Here is a 20750-nt window from a genome sequence, read left to right on the forward strand (position 1 = left end):
CCTCTTTGATACATTAACCTGATGCCTTTTCCTGGTCTTAAAATCAAGAGTCGTACACGGTTAGAAGGGGAAAAGGGATTTTACCTTGGTATTTATTTTAAGGATCCTTAGGTGCACACGTCCAGGTCATATGCATGGAGAAGCACCCCGCCGAGTGTGTGTGTTCCCCCCACCCCCAACATTGGGTATAACATTATAGGTTTTACTAATTAGCAGATCTATCAAAGATTCCCCAAGGAGAGGCTCAAGTGAGCCCCCCTCCCCAAGGAACATTCCCCTGGATGGTTCTATCTTGGTTTACAGAATGTGTTCTGGAGAGGACCTTGGGGTCTGGGGCACACTGATCCCTGGCTATGAAGCTTCTAAAATGTTGAGTCTCTCAGCTTGACAAACAAGGCCAAGAATGTAGGGAAAAAGCACTGAGAATACAGAAGTTGTAAAAAGGTATAACAGGGGTATAAAAGAAAAGGCAAAAATCTTCATGGCATCAACCTCAGCTTAAATGTTTTGGTTGAGCCAGAGGGAGCCATGCTAACAAATCATGGAATCATTTAGGTTGGAAGAGCCCTCTAAGATCATCAAGCCCAACTGTTCCCTCAGCACTCCCAGGTCAATCACGTCCCCAAGTGCCACGTCTACACATCTGTTAAATCCCTCCAGACCTGGAGACTCCGCACTCCTCTGGGCCTCCTGCTCCAACACACGACAACCATTTCCTTGAAGGAATTTTTCCTAATATCCGATCTCCACTTGGCTCAAAAGCATCATCCTTGCCAGGAAAGGATGAGGCTCTCCATAATTTTTATGTTTCATCCGATTGAAGCCCCTCTGTGCTTGGTCTCCCGAAGTTCCCTGGCGTTTCTGTGGAAGCTCTCCAGAGGGACTCGCTGGTCTCGTCCGGCCGTGCCAGCTGCACCTCTGCCTGGAGGGAGAAGGTAAACAGAGAGCGAGGTGGAACAAATGGCTCTTGGTACCGAGCAAGGAAATTATCTCACCGAAACAGATAAAGGCAAGGGGAGGTTTGCGTGGTGCACCCAGAGCTCTCCTGGCTGCTGGCGTGACGTAGGCAGTGCCTCCAGCTAAAAGTCCCTGGTGCCCTGGCTGCCTGCCCCAGACCTGGCTTGCGGAGGCTTGTGTGCGCCCAGAACGTGGCTCCAGCGTGCCTGGCACCATGTCAGTGACAATCTGCCAGTCCATGGGCTTCGTGGTGTCCGCCCTGGGCATCGGAGGCATCATCGCGTCCACGTGCATGGACCAGTGGAGCACCCAGGACCTGTACAACAACCCGGTGACGGCCGTCTTCAACTACCAGGGCCTCTGGCGCACCTGTGTGCGGGAGAGCTCCGGCTTCACCGAATGCCGCGGTTACTTCACCATCCTGGGGCTGCCAGGTAGGGCCTGATGGCACCAAGGAAGAGGTGGGAGGGCGAGTGACACAATCTCTGTGTGAGCAGTGGGGGACTTTCAGTGGGTAACCCAAATTTCAGCCAGAAAGGACCTCGGGTGCTCACCCTGTTTGAACAACTGGCCCCTTGGAGATACCTCAGGGCAAACCCCCTCCCATGGCCAAGCTGAGGTTCAGCAAAACTCATTACAACTAATTATGCATCGGATTCCTGAGGTATTGTCCAGGCTGCTCCATGGGGAGGTTTATCCCCTGTGCCGTGGGTGGCTCTGGTTCAGATCCCTGCCCCAGCTGTGTGGCTGTGTGTGGCTTCCCACCAGAATCCACTAATAGTCTTGTCATTGGAGAAGATCCTTTCCTAAGAGGATATGTCACAGTTCAGCTCACTGTATTTCTATTCGGGCTAACACCACCAGGCTGGATTTCTCCTTAATTCTCCTTTGGTTCCAGTTTTTTCTGCCACGGGAATCATTCCTGCCCTGGTTGTGCCCAGAGTATCTCGGGGTGCAAACAATTAGGTTACAACAGGATTATCTGGGGTTTCTTCTAGCCTTAATACAGTGAGAAAAAAGGCACTTAGACTCTTATACCCATCTGGCCTCTGTGCTTTGATACAGCCAGAATGGAGGGAAGAAGCCAATTATATCAGGAAATCACTGCAGAACTTCTGCAAAATGGCATTTCCAAAACACACAGAAAGGGGCATTGTGCACAAAAATTGCTTCTCTCGAGAGAAGGCACAAATCAAACCAGTATAACCCAGCACGGCTGCGGCCTCAGATGTCATCTGGGGAGGTGTTTCCTCCTCTGAGCTGTGTTTTTGTGTTGCTCTTCTCTGGATCCTCATTCCCAACTGGTGGCTGGCTTTGGCCGTGCTGCAGCTTCCCCACGCAGGTGCCAGGGAGGTCCCTGAGTATCGTCCTCTTGCTGGAGCTGTGGCTTGGAATGTCCCTGCTTGGACTCTTGGGTACAGAGGCACCTTTTCCTAGAAGGACATGAGCCTGATCCTGCCTGGGCATGCAGCTGAAGGATGACATCCAAAGAAGGGTGTTTGTGCAGGGCTGGTATTCACACACTGCTCTCTCAGTCAGCAAAGCTGAGCACCTTCACCAAGGGAAAACTCAGGGAGAAAAGGGCAGGACAGGTTGGTAAAACTCACGGGGTTAATGGTTGGACTCAATCTTAGGGGTCTTTCCCAACCTTAGTGATTCTATAAAGAGATTAAAGTTGCCATGTGAGGAGTAAATTGGGGTGTAAAAAGCAAACCCTCCCCACAGAGATGTTTCCACAATACGCTGCAGTTCTTCCAGTTCTTGCAGTTCTTCCTCAGTTCCTCTGCTCAAAAAAAATTAAAATGGCAAAAATTGTAACTCTACAGAAGGAGCATTTAACCTTTTCAAGTGTTCAGCTCTGGGAACTGTTCTAATCTTTGAAGAAATCAGAATACTTGAGATTTGGGGGGGTTTGTTCTTTCAAAATACCTTTGTCGCTGACCTCAGCCCTACAGAAAAAGGCAGAAAACTAGGGATGGTTTTTTTGCAATTCCAAAACCTCCAGACTGGTGTCTGTTGGGTAGGTTATTAATATTCTAAAATGGGAATGGTGAGGGGATGGATTTCCTGCATTAGCAGGATTTTCCTGCATTTAGAGGGGCTGCTGGAGATCGGTATGTCCATGTCCCTGCCCACAGCAGGGGGTGGAACAAGATGGTCCTTAAAGTCCCTTCCAACCCAAACCATCCCGGGATTCTGTGTTCCCATGATTCCTCAGCTCCATCCCACAAGCTCTGTGGATCCCTCCCAGCCATGGAGCATCCTATCCTAAATATTGGGGTTTCTGATGAAACTCTCAGAGCGGAGTTTCCACTTGTGTTTGCCAGGTTGATTGCAGTCACCTACAAAAAGGGATGTAAAGGAGCCCAAGGAATAAAGGACAACCATAAAAAATAAAGGTGGTGGGGGCCTGAATCCCCCAAAGTTGCCGTCCTCACTCTCAGCGGTGTCGGGGAGATGGTGTGGGCTCAGTGTGAGGGAATATGAATATTTATATGCTTTGTCCCAAATGATCCTTTTCACGACCAGTGCTATCAGCACTGCCCTACAGAACGAGCTGGAATTTTTCCCTTTCTTTTTAATGAAGCGGGCTTGTTCTATTGTAGTCGCCCCCCTCCCTGCTCCCGTTTTCCCCTCCTGTTATCGATTGTCTGACACTTCCAGTCTCCGGAGAAGTCGGAGCAAAGCCAGTGGGACCACTGCTGGGCTTTATGGATTGGCTCCATCTCCCGAATCCAGCTGCTCCTATGGGCAATTCTACCCACCCACCACCAGCAAAGGTGATACCCCAATCAGAGGGGGAGGGAAATGGTGCTAAAAATCCTATTATTAATTTGTTCAGATATTATTTAAATGCATCATCCCCATGTTTATTTTAAGTGATCTCCATGAAACCCCCCTCACGAACTACACCAGAGTTAATGGTTTGTCAGCATTTCCATTATCAACCCCTATTTATTATCCTGACAATGGCAATTTATATTGGGAACAATAGTGCCAGAGCGAATAAAAATAATAGGCAAAGCAGCGAGGTGACCTGAGCACATCGAGGAAGTTTTGGATTCCAAGGTTTTTTTTCACCTCAATCCCTCGCTCCCACAGCAAAGATTAAACTTGTTTTGCCCATCATCTATCTTCAATTTAGTTGGGAACTTTAATTTCAAATAGATTGAGGAAAAATCAAGATAATAGATAGGAATGAGGAATAACCCAGGCAGTTTATGGCTCTGGCTATAAACGGTCGCTCTCTGGTGAAATGTGGCACTGGAGGACTGAACATATTTGTTCTGATTTTGCTTCCTCCTGTTATTTTTGCTCCTTGCTTTGGCGTGAGATGATCTGGAGGACACAGTTGGAAACTGAGCACACATAAGTGATAAATAGCAGAAGCTGAGCTGGGCAAGGCTGGTGGTTTCACCTTGTGTGGAGATCATGAGGTGCATTCTGCTCAAGGCAGAATTTTGCAGTTGCTCCCAACTTTGCTCAGCTACAATTGCACGGGCACTGATTTTCCTGGTGTCTGTGCTGGTGTCTTTTCCCCACACCTTTGCAGGGAGACGTGTCCAGCAATTTTTCCAAGAACATTTCTCCCTCAGGTCCAAAGCCCTTTTGACCCCTTCAGAAGGGCTGAGAGATCTCTTTGCTGTGGACCAAAGGGGTGGTGGCTTGAAACAGGAGAATATTCTTGCTTTTCCAATGGCAAACTTTGATAGTCTGAGAGCAGCCTGTTCAACTTCTCCAGCTGATAAAAACGCCCATGTTCTTAGAGTGCTCAGAGGGAAAAGAGGTCACATGAATGCAACCACAACTGCCCAGATTTTCCATAAATTTCAGTTTGGCCGGTGCAGGGTAGCAGCAGTGCGTAGATGTTTCCCAAGGAGACTTCATGTCTAGGAAGCATCAACATTGGCTTCTCTGGATTTTTCCTTTCTATATCGATGCTCTGACAAGGTTTTCTTTCATTTTATACAACCCACAACAATTTTGTGGCATAACCATAGCAAATAACCTGATTTTGGATACAGGGCAGCCGCTGGCCAAGCTCCCTGGAACTGTTCTATGCCTGAAGTTTGTAAGGATGGGAAGTGCTAATTGCCATGTCATGACCCTCTACCAGTGGTGGCCATGGCAAAGCCTCTTTCAAGGTCTGTTTGCTGCTTGAAATCCTTTCACCCAGCCAGGTCAGCTCCAAATTTTGAAACATCTGCAGGTAACAGCTGTAACCTGCTTAAAGTCTTTTGAGGTCAAATTTTGGGTGCAGAAGGATTTAGGTGGCCCAGGTGGGCTGGAGACTTGATGTATCCTACCAGGACATATGTGAGGCTCCGATGGATTTGCACTCACATCTAGAGCTGAGAGAGGTGTGGGGATGGGGAAAGGGCCAAAGGAGACCTTTAGAGAGTTCTCAGGACCCCCAGTGACACTCAGGGTGGGAGCAGGTGGCAGGGAGCTGGGTGGGTGTGTCACATTTATTGTTTTGTGCCTTTACACCATGAAAGGATGACAGACAAGAAAAGAAAATCCTAAGGGATCTGGGATGAGGGCCAGAAGAGGAGCAAGGCTGTGGAGATGTGGGGCTGGGCTACAGCTCATGGATATGTAGGCAAGGACAGCCTCATGCTCTGCTGAGGGACCTCAGAGCACCCCCTGGACCACCCAGTAGTGTGGATCTGAGCTGGGATGGGGTCCTTCCACGACCCACTTCCCTCACTGAATTCCAGAAAGGCCATTGAGCCCTTCTCATTGCAGGCCACACACTCCTGGAGCCTGAGGTGGTCCTGACTATGGAGGGGCAGGAAGAGAAGGGTGGGTTTGCTTAGTCTGGGCCTGAGCAGGCTGGGCTGGTGTGAGCAGCTGGCAGGGTGTGAGCTGTGTTTGCAAATTTGAGAGCAAACATGAGCTGGAGGTGATTTTTGTGGGAGAGGCGGCGATAACATTCAGGAGCTGCCTGGGCCCAGGGACCGGTTTTGAGATAACACAGAGTCAATGCCTGGAGAGATAAAGCAACTATGAGCTGGAATAAAGAGGCACAGGGGAGTGGTCACAAAGCCCCCTTCTTTTCCTCGTTTGGATAAACCACCGGAGTTATCCCAATCCTCAGTGGGAGCCCTGTTCTCTGCTCCTTGGTGAGCTGCAGCCTCGTCATTCCCCCTCCTCAGACACAGCTCAGCATTTCCATGCGGATTGGGAAAGCCTCTGGCCGAGCATTCAACCACTGGTTGCTTGGAGAGAGATTCCCATCCTTCAACCAACCCTGGCTGTGGTCATCTCCATGGGGTGGCTGGAGATGAGCATCAGGTTGTGGTGAAGATGCTCAGACTCGCTCCACAGCTTTCCTCTCACCCAGCCCCTTCTTGGGTTGTGCTCTGAGCCAACAGTTCAGATGAAACTCCCTGGGGATCTTCTGTTATCTGAGAAAATGGGATGAATGTATTTTTCCCTATCACGGGCAGCTCAGAAACAACCATTAAAAATAATCTTAAAATCTGAATATTTGAGAAAGGCCAAGGAAATATGCTGGGGAAGGGCTGGGAAGGAAACAAGTTTGGGTTTTGTCTCCAGAACTCTGCTTCAAGCATCCACTGAGGAAGGTGTGGGAGCTTTGAATTCCCACTCTTTCCAAGTATGGTTCTGGTCAGAGCAGGAGAAATGGCAATGGCATGGCAGGAGGACACCTCAGCCAATACTTTTAGGGCTGAGCAAACAGATCCCCCCAAACCACAATAATTCTTCAAAGATGACAACGTGTGGAGTGCTGAGCATGGCTGGGTGTTTAACTCTTAAGTGAGGATTGCAGCATGACCATCAGCACCAAAATTCCTTCCTCGGCTCCATTTTTGGGGACAGCATACGAGGCTTCAGTGGGGAATGTCCAACCCTGTGTTGGTTTACCTTCTTTAGAGACATGGTTCCACCTGGCCCTGCAGATCAAAGCCAGACTGGTTCTCCTGGACTTTCCTGCCCACCTGGAGAGTTTGATGATTTTTTTTGACTGCTCCACCATTGCTCTGGGGTTTTGATATCCCTGAGTAAGAGCTGTGATGAGAAACAGTGTCTCCATCCACGGGGGAAAATTCCACTCCCAAGGAAAGTTTAGTGAGGTGATGGACTGGGCAGGGGCACATCCAGGAATGGCCCTCTTTCCAACAGGTGTCTCAGGGGGATAAGCAGAGCTTGGGGGGTGAAATACTGGAGAAAGAGAAGAAAAAGTCCCTGCTGGTTTGAAGAGCAGCTCCTGCTGCACGTGGCTGGAACCAGCGGCCAGGTTGGAGGAAGGAGTGGTGTGTCCTCTCCCACCAAAGCAAACGTGGATATAGGGATGGAAGGGCCACCAACACTGGTGTTCCTGCAGCAACCCAGATGTCCAACTGAGCAGAAAAAACCAATCATTTAAAAGGTGGCAGAGGTGCTTGGGGAAAAAAAAAAGCTGGAAAAAACATGTTCACCCCTTTAATTCTCCCCCTTTCCTTCCTTTTTCCTCCCCAGGGGTTATTTTGAGCTATGACCAGTACAGACTGGTTCATTTCACTGGTGCACACACTTGGGAATTTGCACACTTGGGAAAAGGGGTTATGTCTCAAAGGAATAGCGCTCCCTCTGACACATTCTGAAGAGGTTCAGCCCAGAAAAAGGGACATGGGCTCTTACCACTGGATGGCCAGAAACAAGAAGGCATGTCCTGGGGCGTGGGAAGGACAGGAGTCATCCTGGAGAGCTGCTGAAGAGCATCAGGGCTTGGATGCAACTGGATTTTCTAGTCTGGGACACAATTCTGGCTGTGGGACCACAAGGGATGAGAACTGGCCACATTTTAGGACTTTTTGTCCTTCTGTTTTCCAGGTCCTCCTCATCCCTAGTTGTTGTCTCAGCTTCTAGGCCCTCTCCAACCCTGATCTATCACAAATCCTTATCCAAAATAAGGAATTTTAGTCAGCATTCCCTGTCCCTCACAGAGGATGAGCAGCTCTACTGGTTCTTGAGGGTTCCCTTCTACGTTTTTTTTTTCACTTTATTATTTTTGCTGGCAAATTTAAGCAGGTCAGAACTGACCCTTCCTCTGATGTAAACTTGCCAAAGTGAGTGAAAATGATGACATTTGAACAAAACTGATGGAAGCAAAGACATTTTGTGCCTGACTCAAGAGGACTGTGATTGCCAGGAGACATGGAATTGTGCTCTGGCTGCTCCAGCACAGCCCCACAAGCCAAGGCATGTCCTGGGTTGCTGTTTTCCAGAAGGCAGGAGCAATATCCGGGGTGTAATAACCCCGTTGTAGCTCCTCCATGGACACAAATCAGCCTCTCCTCTCTTCCTGGTGGCTTTCACATGGCTTCACATCCAGGTGCTGGTGTGGATGGTGCCTGTGGCATGGACAGGTTAAAGTAGGAACATGTTTCTAGGTCAGGGCTGAAGTAAATCAGTTGGAGAGGGATACTGGATGAGAATGGATGAGTGTAAAATCCAGAAGGTCCTTGTACCTCACTGACTCCACTGGCACAGCGGCACAGTGGATTTATATTGCCCCCACCAGCACCTCTCCACTGTGAATTTCCCATTTTTTACATCCCCCATCCCTTTCCCAGGACCATCCCTCCAGTCAATATGGACAAGCACCCCCACAAAGGCCATTTCCTGGTGGTCCCTGCGCTCTCCTCCCTCCCACACGGGTGTCAGTGTGTCCTCGTGACAGCAGTGGGGATGTGGGCAAGTGGAGAACAGCACTGGAGGAGCTTTGCTGGATCAGTTTGGGGCTCTTGGCTTGCTGCCCTGGGTTGTACCATGGTGAGCATCCAGTGGAAGCTCAATGATGCCTGAGGGCACTGCAAGGAGTGGCCGCATCCCTGGGCTGGGCTGGTGGCCTCACATCCTCTGACAGGGTCCTGTCTCTCATTGTGCCTCTTGTGCGGACACCTCCACGGGGGACAGATTGTCTGGTGGCATAAGCAGAGCGATGGCGAGGTGGTGGCCAGGGCCACGTGCTGGATTCCCCTGGCGACATGGTCTGTGCCCCGTGCCAAGCAGGCAGGAGAGGCCCAAAGGGCAGCAAAGGGTTTCAGGGGGCTGGCCAAGCCCCAAGTGGGTTGCCCAACACTCGGCAGAGCGTGGCTGCTTAAACGTGGAAGGACAAGCACTTCTAAAGGACAAAAGCTCCTATCTCCAGCCCTGCCGGCACAAACCTCCCCCGCAGCGAGAGTGAAACTGGTCTATCTTGCAAAAACACTTTGAGCAAACAGCGCTCAATGGAAAGCATCTGATAAGAGCAGCTGCACTTGTGGTGGCTCAGGCAAGAGGACTCCGGTGCTCCATTAGGGCTGCGGCTCCCTCGGGGCCGTGTCACCTCTGCTCTCCAGGGACACACCATGTCCACCACGCTCTGCCAGGTGATGGGGTTTCTTGTGTCGTCGCTGGGCATTGCGGGGAGCATCATGGCCACGGCCATGGACACGTGGAGCACGCAGGATCTGTATGACAACCCGGTCACGGCCGTGTTCCAGTACCAGGGGCTGTGGAGGAGCTGCGTGCGGCAGAGCTCCGGCTTCACGGAGTGTCGGCCGTATTTCACCATCCTTGGGCTGCCAGGTAGGGGCAAAAATGCACCAGGGGCTCTCCTGGGTGACCTGCAGAGTTTTCATCTGAAAGGAGGAGCAGGTACTTAAGGCACTTTGTGAAGAATAACATTTCCAGTGTATGAGCATAAACATAGGAGCGTATTCGTTGCCAAAATTATTTTTGTGGTGGGGGTTATTGGTGGGGGTTACAACCTGGAGCATGTGTGGGGGATCTCTGGGTGAGCACCAAGGGTTCAGCACCATTGCTGGCATAAATCAGCACAGTTCCACTGAGGTGAGGAGAGCCAGGGTGTTTAACCCCCCTTGGAATGGAAACACAAGAAAGAAGGCTGTATGCAATTGTGCAGTGTTATAGGATGACGGAAAGAATGGAAATGTACTGTTTTTCCAAAGAGAGAACTGGAACTGGAGAAATATGACTGTGAGAGGCGTGGGTAGGAAGGGTGAGAAGGGGAAAGGTGTGTTCAGTCACTCCCCATCACCTGGGCAGACTTAGTGCCTACAGAAGCGGAGTGCAGAGGGGTATTGCTGTCCCGTTTGCTCGCTAATTTTCCCAAAAGAGCTGTTGTTCCCACCCCACTGCATGTGAGGGTGTTCCAGTGCTTCCAGCGCAGCAGCAAATTTGGCCCTGGGAGCGTTTCTCACTTCTGGTACACGATCACAGAAAGGTCCAAGCAAGCACTGCTGTGCACAGGCCTTTTGCAGCTGGTGATCCGAGCGTGATGTGGGTTCCAGCCCTGTGCCTTCAGGGATGCCATCCTCAGGGATGCCCTCAAGCTTTGCTGAGGACCTGTGACTCTCCAAGGGGTGCCATGGAATAAATGTGTCTCTGTGTACCCAGCTTCAGGATCACCAGGTGGATCCTTTCCCATTTGGAAGAACAAATCTGGGATTTAGAGTCACTTCTCCCGTGGGAATATTTATTTTAAAGACTAAAGATTAGATTTATCCTACTATCTCTACAAAATGTTGACCACTGTGTCTCCTCATCATGCTGTGTACAGGTGATAGTGTTTTAAATGAGCCATGAGGAAATGGGAACCATCATTTTGATGTCAATTTATCCCAATCAAGGTTTTACTTCCTCAGTTATTATTAAGTAATATGGCAATAAAGAAATGTGCAAAGCAGTCACAGACAATTTCTGTCAGAGTTATCTTTATGAATCCATTTAATTGATTAATTCCCTCAAACATATAGAAAAAATGTCCTTGCTGAAATTTACTTAATGTCCCTAAAATTTCTTTATCCCATCAATCATTACTGGCCATAAAGTCAGATTTCACCTTTTTATTGTGTATTAGCAACAGAAATGCAGGTGATGGTCATTTAAATGACTTGAAGTTGCTTTACCTCACTCACCTCTCAGCACTCACACTGGGGACAAAGACAGCTATCCAGTTTCCCTTACCTCTGGAAAACAGGGATGCTGGCTGTGGTTTCACATCACTGGCATTTATTTTGGTGGAGAAGCTATTTCTGTTGGTGCTTTTGCTATTCCCTTGTTATGGAACACCAGCCCTTGAAGGGAAGCCAAGTTATCCTCCCTCGTGCAAAAGGTGTGTGCCAAAGGCAGGTTTGTAACTCCAGGGCTGTTTGCTTCCTGATACCGTTTTTCCTCAGTCTTCCCCCTTGTTTGTCTAAGCCCTTCCACTCCTTCCTCCAAGCAGAGGTCATTCACCTTCAGAAAGCAGCTCTTTTCAGAGGCCTTTCAATGGATGCCAAAATTCCCTTGAAACAGCAGTGCTGCCTTTCCAAACAGCTCCCACGTCAAGTCCCGTGAGCCAGGTGGAGAGGTCTTCATGCCACAGCAGGCCTGGGAGGACTTCCTTCTCCTTTCCATCCCTTAGTGGAGATGGTGCATAACTCAGTCTCATGGAGGCAGGAACGGCTGCCGATGATTATCTGGCATTTTTTCTGTCACGTCCTGCTACGTTCATCTTCCTCCCCTTTCCAACGGCTCCTTTCAATGGAGATTCACTTGGCTGTTTGGCTTGGTCTGACTGTTGTGTCCTTCCATGAGCACCCAAGGCACTGGAACACCTCTCCTGGGAGCCAACAAACTCTCTGTGGGATCTTTGTCTGGGGTCACTGCTCGATGGGTTGAAAACATGCCAGTGGTGACACCCAGGAATGTGCAGGAAACGCTGAGGAATGAAGTACTGTCTTGGGGACAAGGAGCTTCCATCACGATCCATAGTCTTGGACTATCAGCCTCTCCTGCCTGCCCGGAAACAAAAGCGTTTGCAAAGAAACTTTGGTGGTTGCAAAGACAAAGGAGGATTGAGATTTCCTCCTCTTTCCGCTTCCCATCAGGTGCTGCGGAACAACCTCTGAGGGCTGATAAGGCGTATCCGCCATTCCCTGATGGAGCATAACTAATGAGCTCCTACCTGGGGGCTGATGAATGGGAGATTGAAAACCCCCAGCTCGTTAGCGCTCCTTATCAGCTGATAAGGGCAAATTGAGTCATAAGAGCTCAGGCGGTGGGACTGCCGGGCGGCAGAAGGTGGTGTATTCCCAGCCTGTGCAATGGCAGCCCGCCCGCTTCCTTGTGCGTCGCGGTGCCAGTGAGGTTCTGCTTGGCTTCCCGACACCCCACAGGCCAGGAGAGCCACCCAGGCACCCAGCACCCTCCTGGGAAGGGTTTACAAACCCTCCTCCCAACCAGTGCAAGGCCAGCAGGGGCTCTGTGCTCTCCTGCGCCCTTGAGCACCATGGTCACCCAGAAAAGGGGTGACAGACAGGGCAGAGAAGTCCCTGGGGCTGTGGAATGCGGTTTCCACCCGTTTCACTCCATCGCGAGCCCACTTTCTCTTCCCTGAAGAGAGGCAATCATATGAGGGGAGCACCAAAGCCAGACCCAGGGCTGTGGGAGTGGCAGCAGGGCGAGGAGAGGCTGCAAAGTGTCCCAGCCAAACCCCAACAGCCCTTGAAATACCTCCCAGCACCCGCTCCAGGGCTCTGCCGCCTTCCTGTCTCTGCCAGGGTCTCGTGCACAGGTGGGGAGGGGAAGAGCCTGGAGAAAGATGGGATATGTGCCACCTATTAGAGAATCACCTTGGTATTCAAGTACTATTTTCCCCACCACTTCTCCAGTTTTAAAGGTGCAAGTTTCTCTTTACTTTTCCTTCTACTTTTCTACTCCAGTGTCATAGGTTAGCAAGCATAGTCCCGGAAGGGACGTCCTTGCTAAGGGGTGCTTACAGTTTCCTCTGGGAACTGATAGAACCTATCAGCTGGCCAGTTTGGATATGGACAATTCTCTAAGCCACTTAAAGTTGTGATCACCTCTGTGATCCACATTTAAGAATAGGCAAACTCCCCCTCCAAGCTCTCTCTCGTTTCCGGCGCTGGGACAGGTGGCTGCGGGCCCCGTGTGGGGGCCAGCGGGCCCGGCCAGGCCCTGCTTGGGCCAGGCCGGGCCGGGCCACGGCCGTCCTGAAGCCATGGACCTGTTCCAGCCATGGAACCCCCCCCACTGCCTTGCCGTGGGCAGCCGGAGCGGCTCGGCTCTCCCCCCTCTCCACTGCGATAAGAAAAATTCAACATTCCAGCTGCAAAGCTGCAAGGCCGAGGTGAGAGTAACCCTTTTATTGCTGTGAAGAGCTGAAAACCTGAGGGAAGAGAGAGAGGAGATGCTTAAAGCTGAAATTCTGTTGTGAAGCTATGATATATCAGAGTATCCTGCTGTAATTTCATGAAGATATGGGGGGTGGAGTGTTCAACTCGTAAGCAAAAGCACCTGCGCTGAGATAGGCAGATGCTGACGCAGCTGTAATTTCATGAGAAGTTTGGACAGGGAGAGATGAACCAGATGAGGACTTTGGCTCCAAACGGGAAAGGAGAAAACCTCAGTCCATAGAGATGAACCAGATGAGGACTTTTGCTCCAGATGGGAAAGGAGAAAACCTCAGTTCCTAGAGATGCTCCCAGAGATAGTCCTAACGATGAAGATGATGAAGACCCTTTGCTCCCAGGGAAGGAGAAGGGCCTCTGTTTTTGTTTCTGAACGGCTCAACCTTAAAATTGTACCCCAAAAAACTTCAAGAGTGGACCCTCGAAAGCAGTTGCGGGAAAAGCTGCAAGTCGGGGGAAAGGACTCACACGCAGGCAGAGAGACTCCTCTTCCTAAATGGACTGAACAATATTTGGAAGTGGGCGGCTGTCTCGTTGTGATACTGTTTTCATAGCACGAGCAAGAAGAGACTTCTCTTTCTAAATGGACTGAACAAGGTTATTATGGAAGTGGTAAACAGACTGAACATCTTAAGGGTTCTCTTTTCACATTGTCAGTGGGAGAAGGGAGGAAGGTGGGGGGAGGAGGAGAGTTCTGAAGGCGGTATAATTTTTTTTTCTCCTTTTAGGTCTGTTAATAAACTTCTTTTATTCTTTCAAGTTTGGTGCCTGTTTTGCATTTCTCCTAATTCTTATCTCACAGCAGATAAACAGTAATGAGTATTTTGGACCAAACCACTACATCCAGCCAAGAGGAGTCTGGAGGGCTTTTGCCTCCTTCAGGCCTCAGTTCCCATGGGCATGACGCACCAGCATTCCCAGCTCATGACATGCTGCTGAACAAATTCAGGATGAGAGTATTTGGATGTTTTTCTCATGAACATGGACAGATCTATCCAGGACTGATGTTCCAAATGACCCTGGGAAGGATATGGTGAGGGAGATGATTACCAGAGCTTTGATGCTCTCTCCTGCTCTCCGTGTAATGTTTCTCAAGGTGATTTTTGCTCTTTTCCATGTGCTTTCCTGGGAAGCAGGAACATACAGAACTGCATTTTTTAGTCATGCAGTAGTTGGAAATATCCCAGATAGCTGGGTGAAACTGTCTGCCCATTGCTGACTGGGGGGGAAAGAAGAGCCCTTTCTCAACCACTGTGGTTCTGGAACAATCCGTGCGTATCCCAGCTCCTCACTAACTCTTCTCCATGAATTTCACGACTAGTACTAATGAACATTTCGGAAAAAATGCTGCCTAAACCACCAAACTCTTTGGGAAGTTAAGTCAAACAGCCGCACTTCCAGAGGTGTCCTCGATAATACAGAGTAGAGCCAGTTCCCATTTTCCAAGGGTTTCTTCTTTAATATTTCTATTTTCAGACAGAGGCAATCTTTGAAAGTCCCCCAGACTCTGACAAATCCCATTTCAGCCACTCAGCGAGCCTCTTGCTGTTTGTTTTGCAGCGATGTTCCAGGCTGTGAGGGCCCTCATGATCGTGGGGATCGTCCTGGGAATCCTCGGCCTCTTTGTGTGCATTTTTGCCCTGAAATGCATCCGGATTGGGAGCATGGAGGATACTGCCAAAGCCAACATGACCCTGACCTCTGGCATCATGTTCATCGTTGCTGGTAAGTGGGAACTGTCGTGTCTTCCATGTAGTAGGGTTTGCATTTCCCTGGAATCAAGGACTGGGCAAGTCTCGGTGCATTTCTGAAGTTATTGGCATTGTCCTCCAACCTGATCTCTTGGGATCAAGTGGTTTTTACCTCTGATTAGGGAATAAAAAAAATCTCTGGAAACCAGAAGTTTGTTTGGGCAGAACATGGAAGGCTGAAAACAGATCCCACGGATGGAAAAGGAAATATATCTCTTGTTTTATATATGTTGTTGTTGTGTATTATCATAGCCTTTATTTATACAGAATATTTTTTACCAGTTTCAGGCTTTATCCATAATAATTTTAGGAAGATTCCCAGGGTTGTAAGTTTTAAATACCGGGCTACAAGGCTGCAGGAATGCCCAGCTCCCTCCAAACTGCAAATGCTTAATACATCACTTTGTTGTGGTGTTTTCCTACATTATTTTGGAGATAAGAATCAAATGAAATCTATATCCTAACAAAGGGAAGGAGAACGTCCCTATTTAAAACCCGTCAAATCTCACCGCTTAACTTTTGTTGGGCTATGAGACACTCAACACAACTTCAAAAGTACAAGCTGCAAAGAGGAAACCACCTTCTGCCACACAGCTTTAATTTCGTATTTCACATCTATCATTTTAGAATCATGGAATCATGGAATGGGTTGGGTTGGAAGGACCTTAAAAGTCATCCAGTTCCACCTCATGCCATGGGCAGGGACACCTTCCACTGGACCAGGGCTCTAAGCCCCATCCAACCTGGCCTTGGATACTGTGGAAGGAAAAACAAAACAAAAGTGTCATGTGAGGGCTTTTTGCCAAAAGTTCTGGACTTCAGCTCTTCTGGACATCCCAGCTCCTATTTATCCTTGGTCTTTAAGGTCCCTTCCAACCCAAACCTGTGATTCCATGTTCAAGTGTTCTGTGAATTCCTCTGCCGAGGAAAACCAAAGGTTGGTGTTGGTGCCAGGGTTGTCAGGGACGGCCATCCCAGACATCCCCTGTTTGGATGAATGGAAGAACTTCCCACCTCCTGGGGCTGGCCTTCCGCATCTGGTGATGAACAGGCTGTGAACCGGAGACATCTCCTCTTTCACGTGACAGAGTGTGTTCTCCCATTAAAAAAATACTGGCAGGGAATCTTTTGTTCATGTTTCTCACTGTAAAACAAACGTTTAAAATGAACTACTGGGTATTTTGTACAATGATCTGTCTGTTAAACTCATTCGTGTGACAGAACACACCAGGAGAAAGGTTCCTGTATGCTGGTCTGGCTTGGGATTTTATTGTGTGACATTGATTCCTGATGTTGGATTGTAAATGCAAGAAAAACCTATAAGAAAGGTGTAACACATTGTGGGTGCCCCTTTGTGCTGAAGGCCACAACACAGCAGTGTCTCACCCAACTTTCCAGAGCTGTGAGGTGCTTCCCTGAGGCTCCAGGTGACTTCTTGCACTTTGTGCCACTCGATCTGTCCTTCTGTCCCATCTCAGGCCTGTGTGCCATCACTGGAGTGTCCGTGTTTGCCAACATGCTGGTCACAAACTTCTGGATGTCCACCACTAACATGTTCCAGGGAATGCAGAACGTCCAGAACAGGTGGGTGCTCAGCTGGCTCTGGGTGCTCCATGGTGGAAATCTCCCTCAGGGCTGAAGGATTGGAAAACTCTGGGAGTATATTGGGATGGTTGCAGGACTTGGAAGATTATTCTTGGCAGAAAGACCCTCTTGTCTGGGCTGGAGATAAGCAAATAGGCTGGGATGTCTCTGTCCTTGAAGCTCAAGAATGAGCTTGGGAGGCCTTTGGGGTTCAGACCACAGGGGGACTTCTGGGTGCAGCTGTAGGGCCAGAGGGGGGATGCTAATGTTCAGTGTGTCTCGGCAGCAGCAGACAGGAGCTGTCACACCCTAACCAGCCGTGCCTGTTTTGCAGGTACACCTTTGGCTCAGCCCTCTTTGTCGGATGGGTGGCAGGGGGCCTGGCCCTCGTGGGAGGCATCATGATGTGCCTTGCTTGCAAAGGGCTCATCCCAGAAGAATCCCGGTAAGCTGAGCTGGGGTAGCTGTGAGAAGGCATTGCAGAAAACCTGGGCTGTCCACATGTCCCACAGCTGGCCCAGGATGTGTGGATGTGTAACACCCCCGTCATGACAGTTCTCATGATGATGTTCCCATCATCATGAGTCCTTCAGGTTGGAAAAGACCTTTAAGATCAGAGTCCAGCCATTGATTCAGCACTGCCAAGGCCACCACTACATGAAGTCCGTGATTACTGAGTTGCCCTCTGTGGGTCCAAAGTGAGCATTTCCCCTCCCTCACCCTGTGACTCACACACGAATGGAGAGGGCATGAGAACTGACCTCAAAATGTGACATTTGCACTGTGCTGGTGGATTCAGGCCCATGAATTGCACAGCAGATCATTAGCAGGGGTAGATTGCATCAGCTGAGCCATGATTTACATGGAATAATAGAATTCCAGAGCTCTTTGGGTTGGGAGGGACCTTAAAAACCATCTCATTCCACCCCTGCCATGTGCAGGGACACCTTCCATAGACCGGGTAGCTCCAAGCCTTGTCCGGCCTGGCCTGGAACACTTCCAGGAATGGTGTAACATCCCTAGGAACTTGTACCCTGACACAGCTGGTTATTGCAGTTGAGTCCATCACTCCACAAAGGATTTACTCAAGTGAAAAAAAGTATAAGTTTACGAAAGAACGGGACTTGCAGCCTGTCCATGGATGGTGGGCTGAGCTCTCTGAGTGCCTCCAGGTGATGACACAGCACGAAGTTCCCTCAAACCCACCATGAGCACAGGGCACCACGTTGGGCAGTCACAGCCCCTCCAGAGGCTGATGTTCCTCTTGTGTCTCTTCCAGCTACAAAGCCGTGTCCTACAACGCCTCTGGCCGGAACATCTCCTACAGGACGGGGCCCTACAAGGTTGGCTCTGGGTATGAAGCTGACCCGAAGACCAGAAAGGGCGCAGGATATGAAGAAACTCCTCGAAGTGAGGATGGGAGACGCTCATACCCTTCGAAATACGACTACGTCTAGCAGACCTTCTGGCCTTGAGTTGTGCTAGCAGATACTTTTAACTTCACAAGCAAAAAGTGCAGCAAGCCAAGCAGTCTGTAAATAGGATTGTGTTTTCTAGCAGGTTTTCTCTACTCTGAGGTTGCATCTTTGTTGTGAACATCAGTTTTACTCGACTGCCCGTTAGTATTAACAGCACCAGCAGGTCTGTGACCAAAGTATCGCCTTGTGGTGCTCTCAGAGTAGAACATTTTGCTCCTATTTTCTGTATAAACTGATATCCAGGAGCAGTGCCTTGTGCCCTTTCCTAATTGCTCAAATGGTGAAAACTCCCCTTTGATAATCACTGTGTATTTGAAGTTAATTCAGTTGTGTCCCCTTGGCTGTGCCCAAAGCAAGCAGAGCCTGTGGTCAGGGTATTGTCCTCCCTGCTGACTTCTCTACCCAGTCCCACCTTTGCTTTGCTGGTTGTACTCCAACGCTGATCTGCTCTGATATTTAATCTGATTTCTGTTACTTAGACATTTGCTGGAGCCTGTGATAGCAAAGTGTATTTATTTCTTCGGATCTCTCCAGGGAATGTGCATAATCCATTGTTATTCCTGCCCTAATAGCTGCCAACCTCCGTGTGCCACCGGTGTTCCCGCAGATGTCATCTTTAATGGAGCCAGGAGAATTTCTCATTTAGAATTAATTAGAGTTACCTTTGGAGCAGGAATCCCAGGGAGAATTAGATGTGTAACTCCACACTGACATCAGGACTTCCCTGGGGTAATTCTCCCCCCCAGTGATGGGAAGATTAACTCCATTGTGGGACGTTGCCTCCTGCAGCCAATCCATCAGAGAGGAAGTTTATTTGAAGGGGGGAGAGATGTCAGAACTTTTGTGGGAAGAGAGAGCTGTGAGCTCTTAGCAGGTCCTCCCACCTGGCTCCAGAGCACATCCTAAAAAAGCTCGAGGCAATGCCTATGAATAGAAAAAAAGGGATAAATCAGAGATAAAAAAGGGGTCCAGACCCTCCAAAATAACCATTTTAACGGCATCTGCAGTGGGCTTGAGCACCACTCCTCAGGATTACAAGTTCTCTGCAGGAGTTCAATTCAGGCAAAATTGTTTTGGTGAAATGCTGGTGTTCCCTGAGTGTTTGATACCCTGGAGGGATCCGAATCTACAGCTGAACATTTCTGCAGAGTTGGCCCTTCAGAAGGTCAAGTTACCACCAGCCCAGCTGGCATCTCTGGTGGCTCCTAGGATTAGAGGGGGCAGGCTGTGCTCCCAGTGAGCACAAACTGCATCCCCCACCTCCCCATGCCCATCACCGCTCCACAGCCCTCAGCTTTCCATAACCTCCAGCTCTCCATAACCACCACATGGAGCCAAATCCCCAGCAACAAAGGCCCAGGAGATCCTGGGGAAGGTCAGCAAGAGGACGAGGGAACACCTGGCAGGTGGCTGGAGGAAACAGCCACCATGCAGAGGGGTGGGAAGATCTTGCAGCCAACAGCAGCTCGGGCTGGATGTTGGCCACCTGGGAGAAATCCCTGCAGGATGTCAGTGCTGACCCTCCCTTTTGTTCGGGCAAAGGACTCGCTTTAAGGACTTGTTTTTAAAGGAAAAGAATTTATTTTGCAGAGGTAGATCCTGTTCTATTTTAAAAAGGTTGTTACTCTTTTCCATGGTTTGTATGTCTCAGTATAAACTTAGATTTTCTGCCTTTTTTTTGCCTGCTGGATTTTTTTTTTTTTTTTTTTTTGCTTGTTTGTTTTGTTGGTTGTTGTTTTCTTTTTTTTACATGAATATTAAGAGAAAGTCTTAAAACCAGAATCACAGTTTCCAGTTGTTGTCTTTTTGAAAAAATCAACAGCTCCAACCTTCCTGCTTGGCCAAAGTCCCCCCAGCTTGTGTTCTGCGTGTTCTTGGAAGGAGTATGGACACAGCTGGGACATTGAGGGAAAAAAGAAAAGATTTGGGTGTTTTATTTTCTTAGTAAGATATAACGAGTCACATGATGAGAGAAAACACCAGAAAATCAGGTTAATAATTATTGGGGGACCCCAAATCAGTGACGTGATGAAGTCAGAGACCCTGATCTTGCTGAGGAGTAGAGTGCAGCAAGTTTCAGAGTAGATATTAAACACTTCTAAACACTTCATTGTTCTTAGGAGGGCAGAAAAATTGCGGGTATGTTCTCAGCCTCCACTGGAAAGGGGCTGAAAAGCCCAGGAATGTTTAATTTAGATAGGAAACCCCTAAGTGGTGCTGAGGGAAAGGTACACAGGGGAATGCAAAAGGCAGGAAAACGCCCAGAAAAATTCGAAATGCACGTTTACCACTGAGTCAGAACTGAAAAAATTCCCGAGGAAACAGCTTTGAAAGTTACATTTTATTTTTCTGCTACACAAATGCTGTGACAAAGTCTCCGAGCCGGCTATCTCTCGGTCACACTTTGATGTGTGCAGGCGTGTAGATGACAAGATTAGGGGCAGGAGCGTTATGGGGAGCTGAGAGAGAGAGCTGTATCCGGGAATTCCTGCCCTCGCTGAGCTCCTAATCTTCCAGCATCAGTTTTCATTTCCTTGCCCTGACCGAAAACACACAGGCTGAAACATTTTAATGCAGTGAACTCCACTGAAAAGAAATCCCATTCTGGAGCAGAGAATAATTTATTTATGAGCCTGGTTGTGGCGTAACTACACTTGGTGTCGCAGCTGCTCCTGTGTTTGTGGCCCTAAGGGACCTTATCTCGTGCTGGGCACCATGGAGGGTGGTGCACATCATTGTTGGGAATGACAGCACTGGGAGAATCTGCATCC

At 49.1% G+C, this 20750-nt stretch overlaps 1 protein-coding gene across 2 annotated transcripts; it reads left to right on the forward strand.

Annotated features, from left to right (window-relative positions):
- The first annotated feature begins 1171 nt into the window (after positions 1-1171).
- On the forward strand, positions 1172-19671 carry CLDN18 (claudin 18). 2 transcript variants are annotated; one of them, XM_032120296.1, is made up of 5 exons: positions 1172-1391; positions 14727-14891; positions 16396-16501; positions 16836-16946; positions 17781-19671. In XM_032120296.1, the coding sequence occupies exons 1-5, from the start codon at positions 1172-1174 to the stop codon at positions 17956-17958; spliced, it is 780 nt and encodes a 259-aa protein (XP_031976187.1). In that variant the 3' UTR covers positions 17959-19671. The 2 variants fall into 2 exon arrangements, with proteins under 2 accessions (XP_031976187.1, XP_031976186.1); XM_032120295.1 differs by lacking the exon at positions 1172-1391 and adding an exon at positions 9197-9537.
- Positions 19672-20750: the final 1079 nt, after the last annotated feature.

This window comes from Corvus moneduloides, chromosome 10, assembly GCF_009650955.1.
Source record: "Corvus moneduloides isolate bCorMon1 chromosome 10, bCorMon1.pri, whole genome shotgun sequence".
Taxonomy (NCBI): domain Eukaryota; kingdom Metazoa; phylum Chordata; class Aves; order Passeriformes; family Corvidae; genus Corvus; species Corvus moneduloides.

Bases quoted from the DNA above. Each gene is read 5' to 3' on its own strand.
- CLDN18 (XM_032120296.1), top strand. From the start codon at position 1,172: ATGTCAGTGACAATCTGCCAGTCCATGGGCTTCGTGGTGTCCGCCCTG. The intron at 1,392-14,726 runs GTAGGGCCTGAT...TTTGTTTTGCAG, and splicing joins CACCATCCTGGGGCTGCCAG to CGATGTTCCAGGCTGTGAGG. The intron at 16,502-16,835 runs GTGGGTGCTCAG...CCTGTTTTGCAG, and splicing joins ATGCAGAACGTCCAGAACAG to GTACACCTTTGGCTCAGCCC.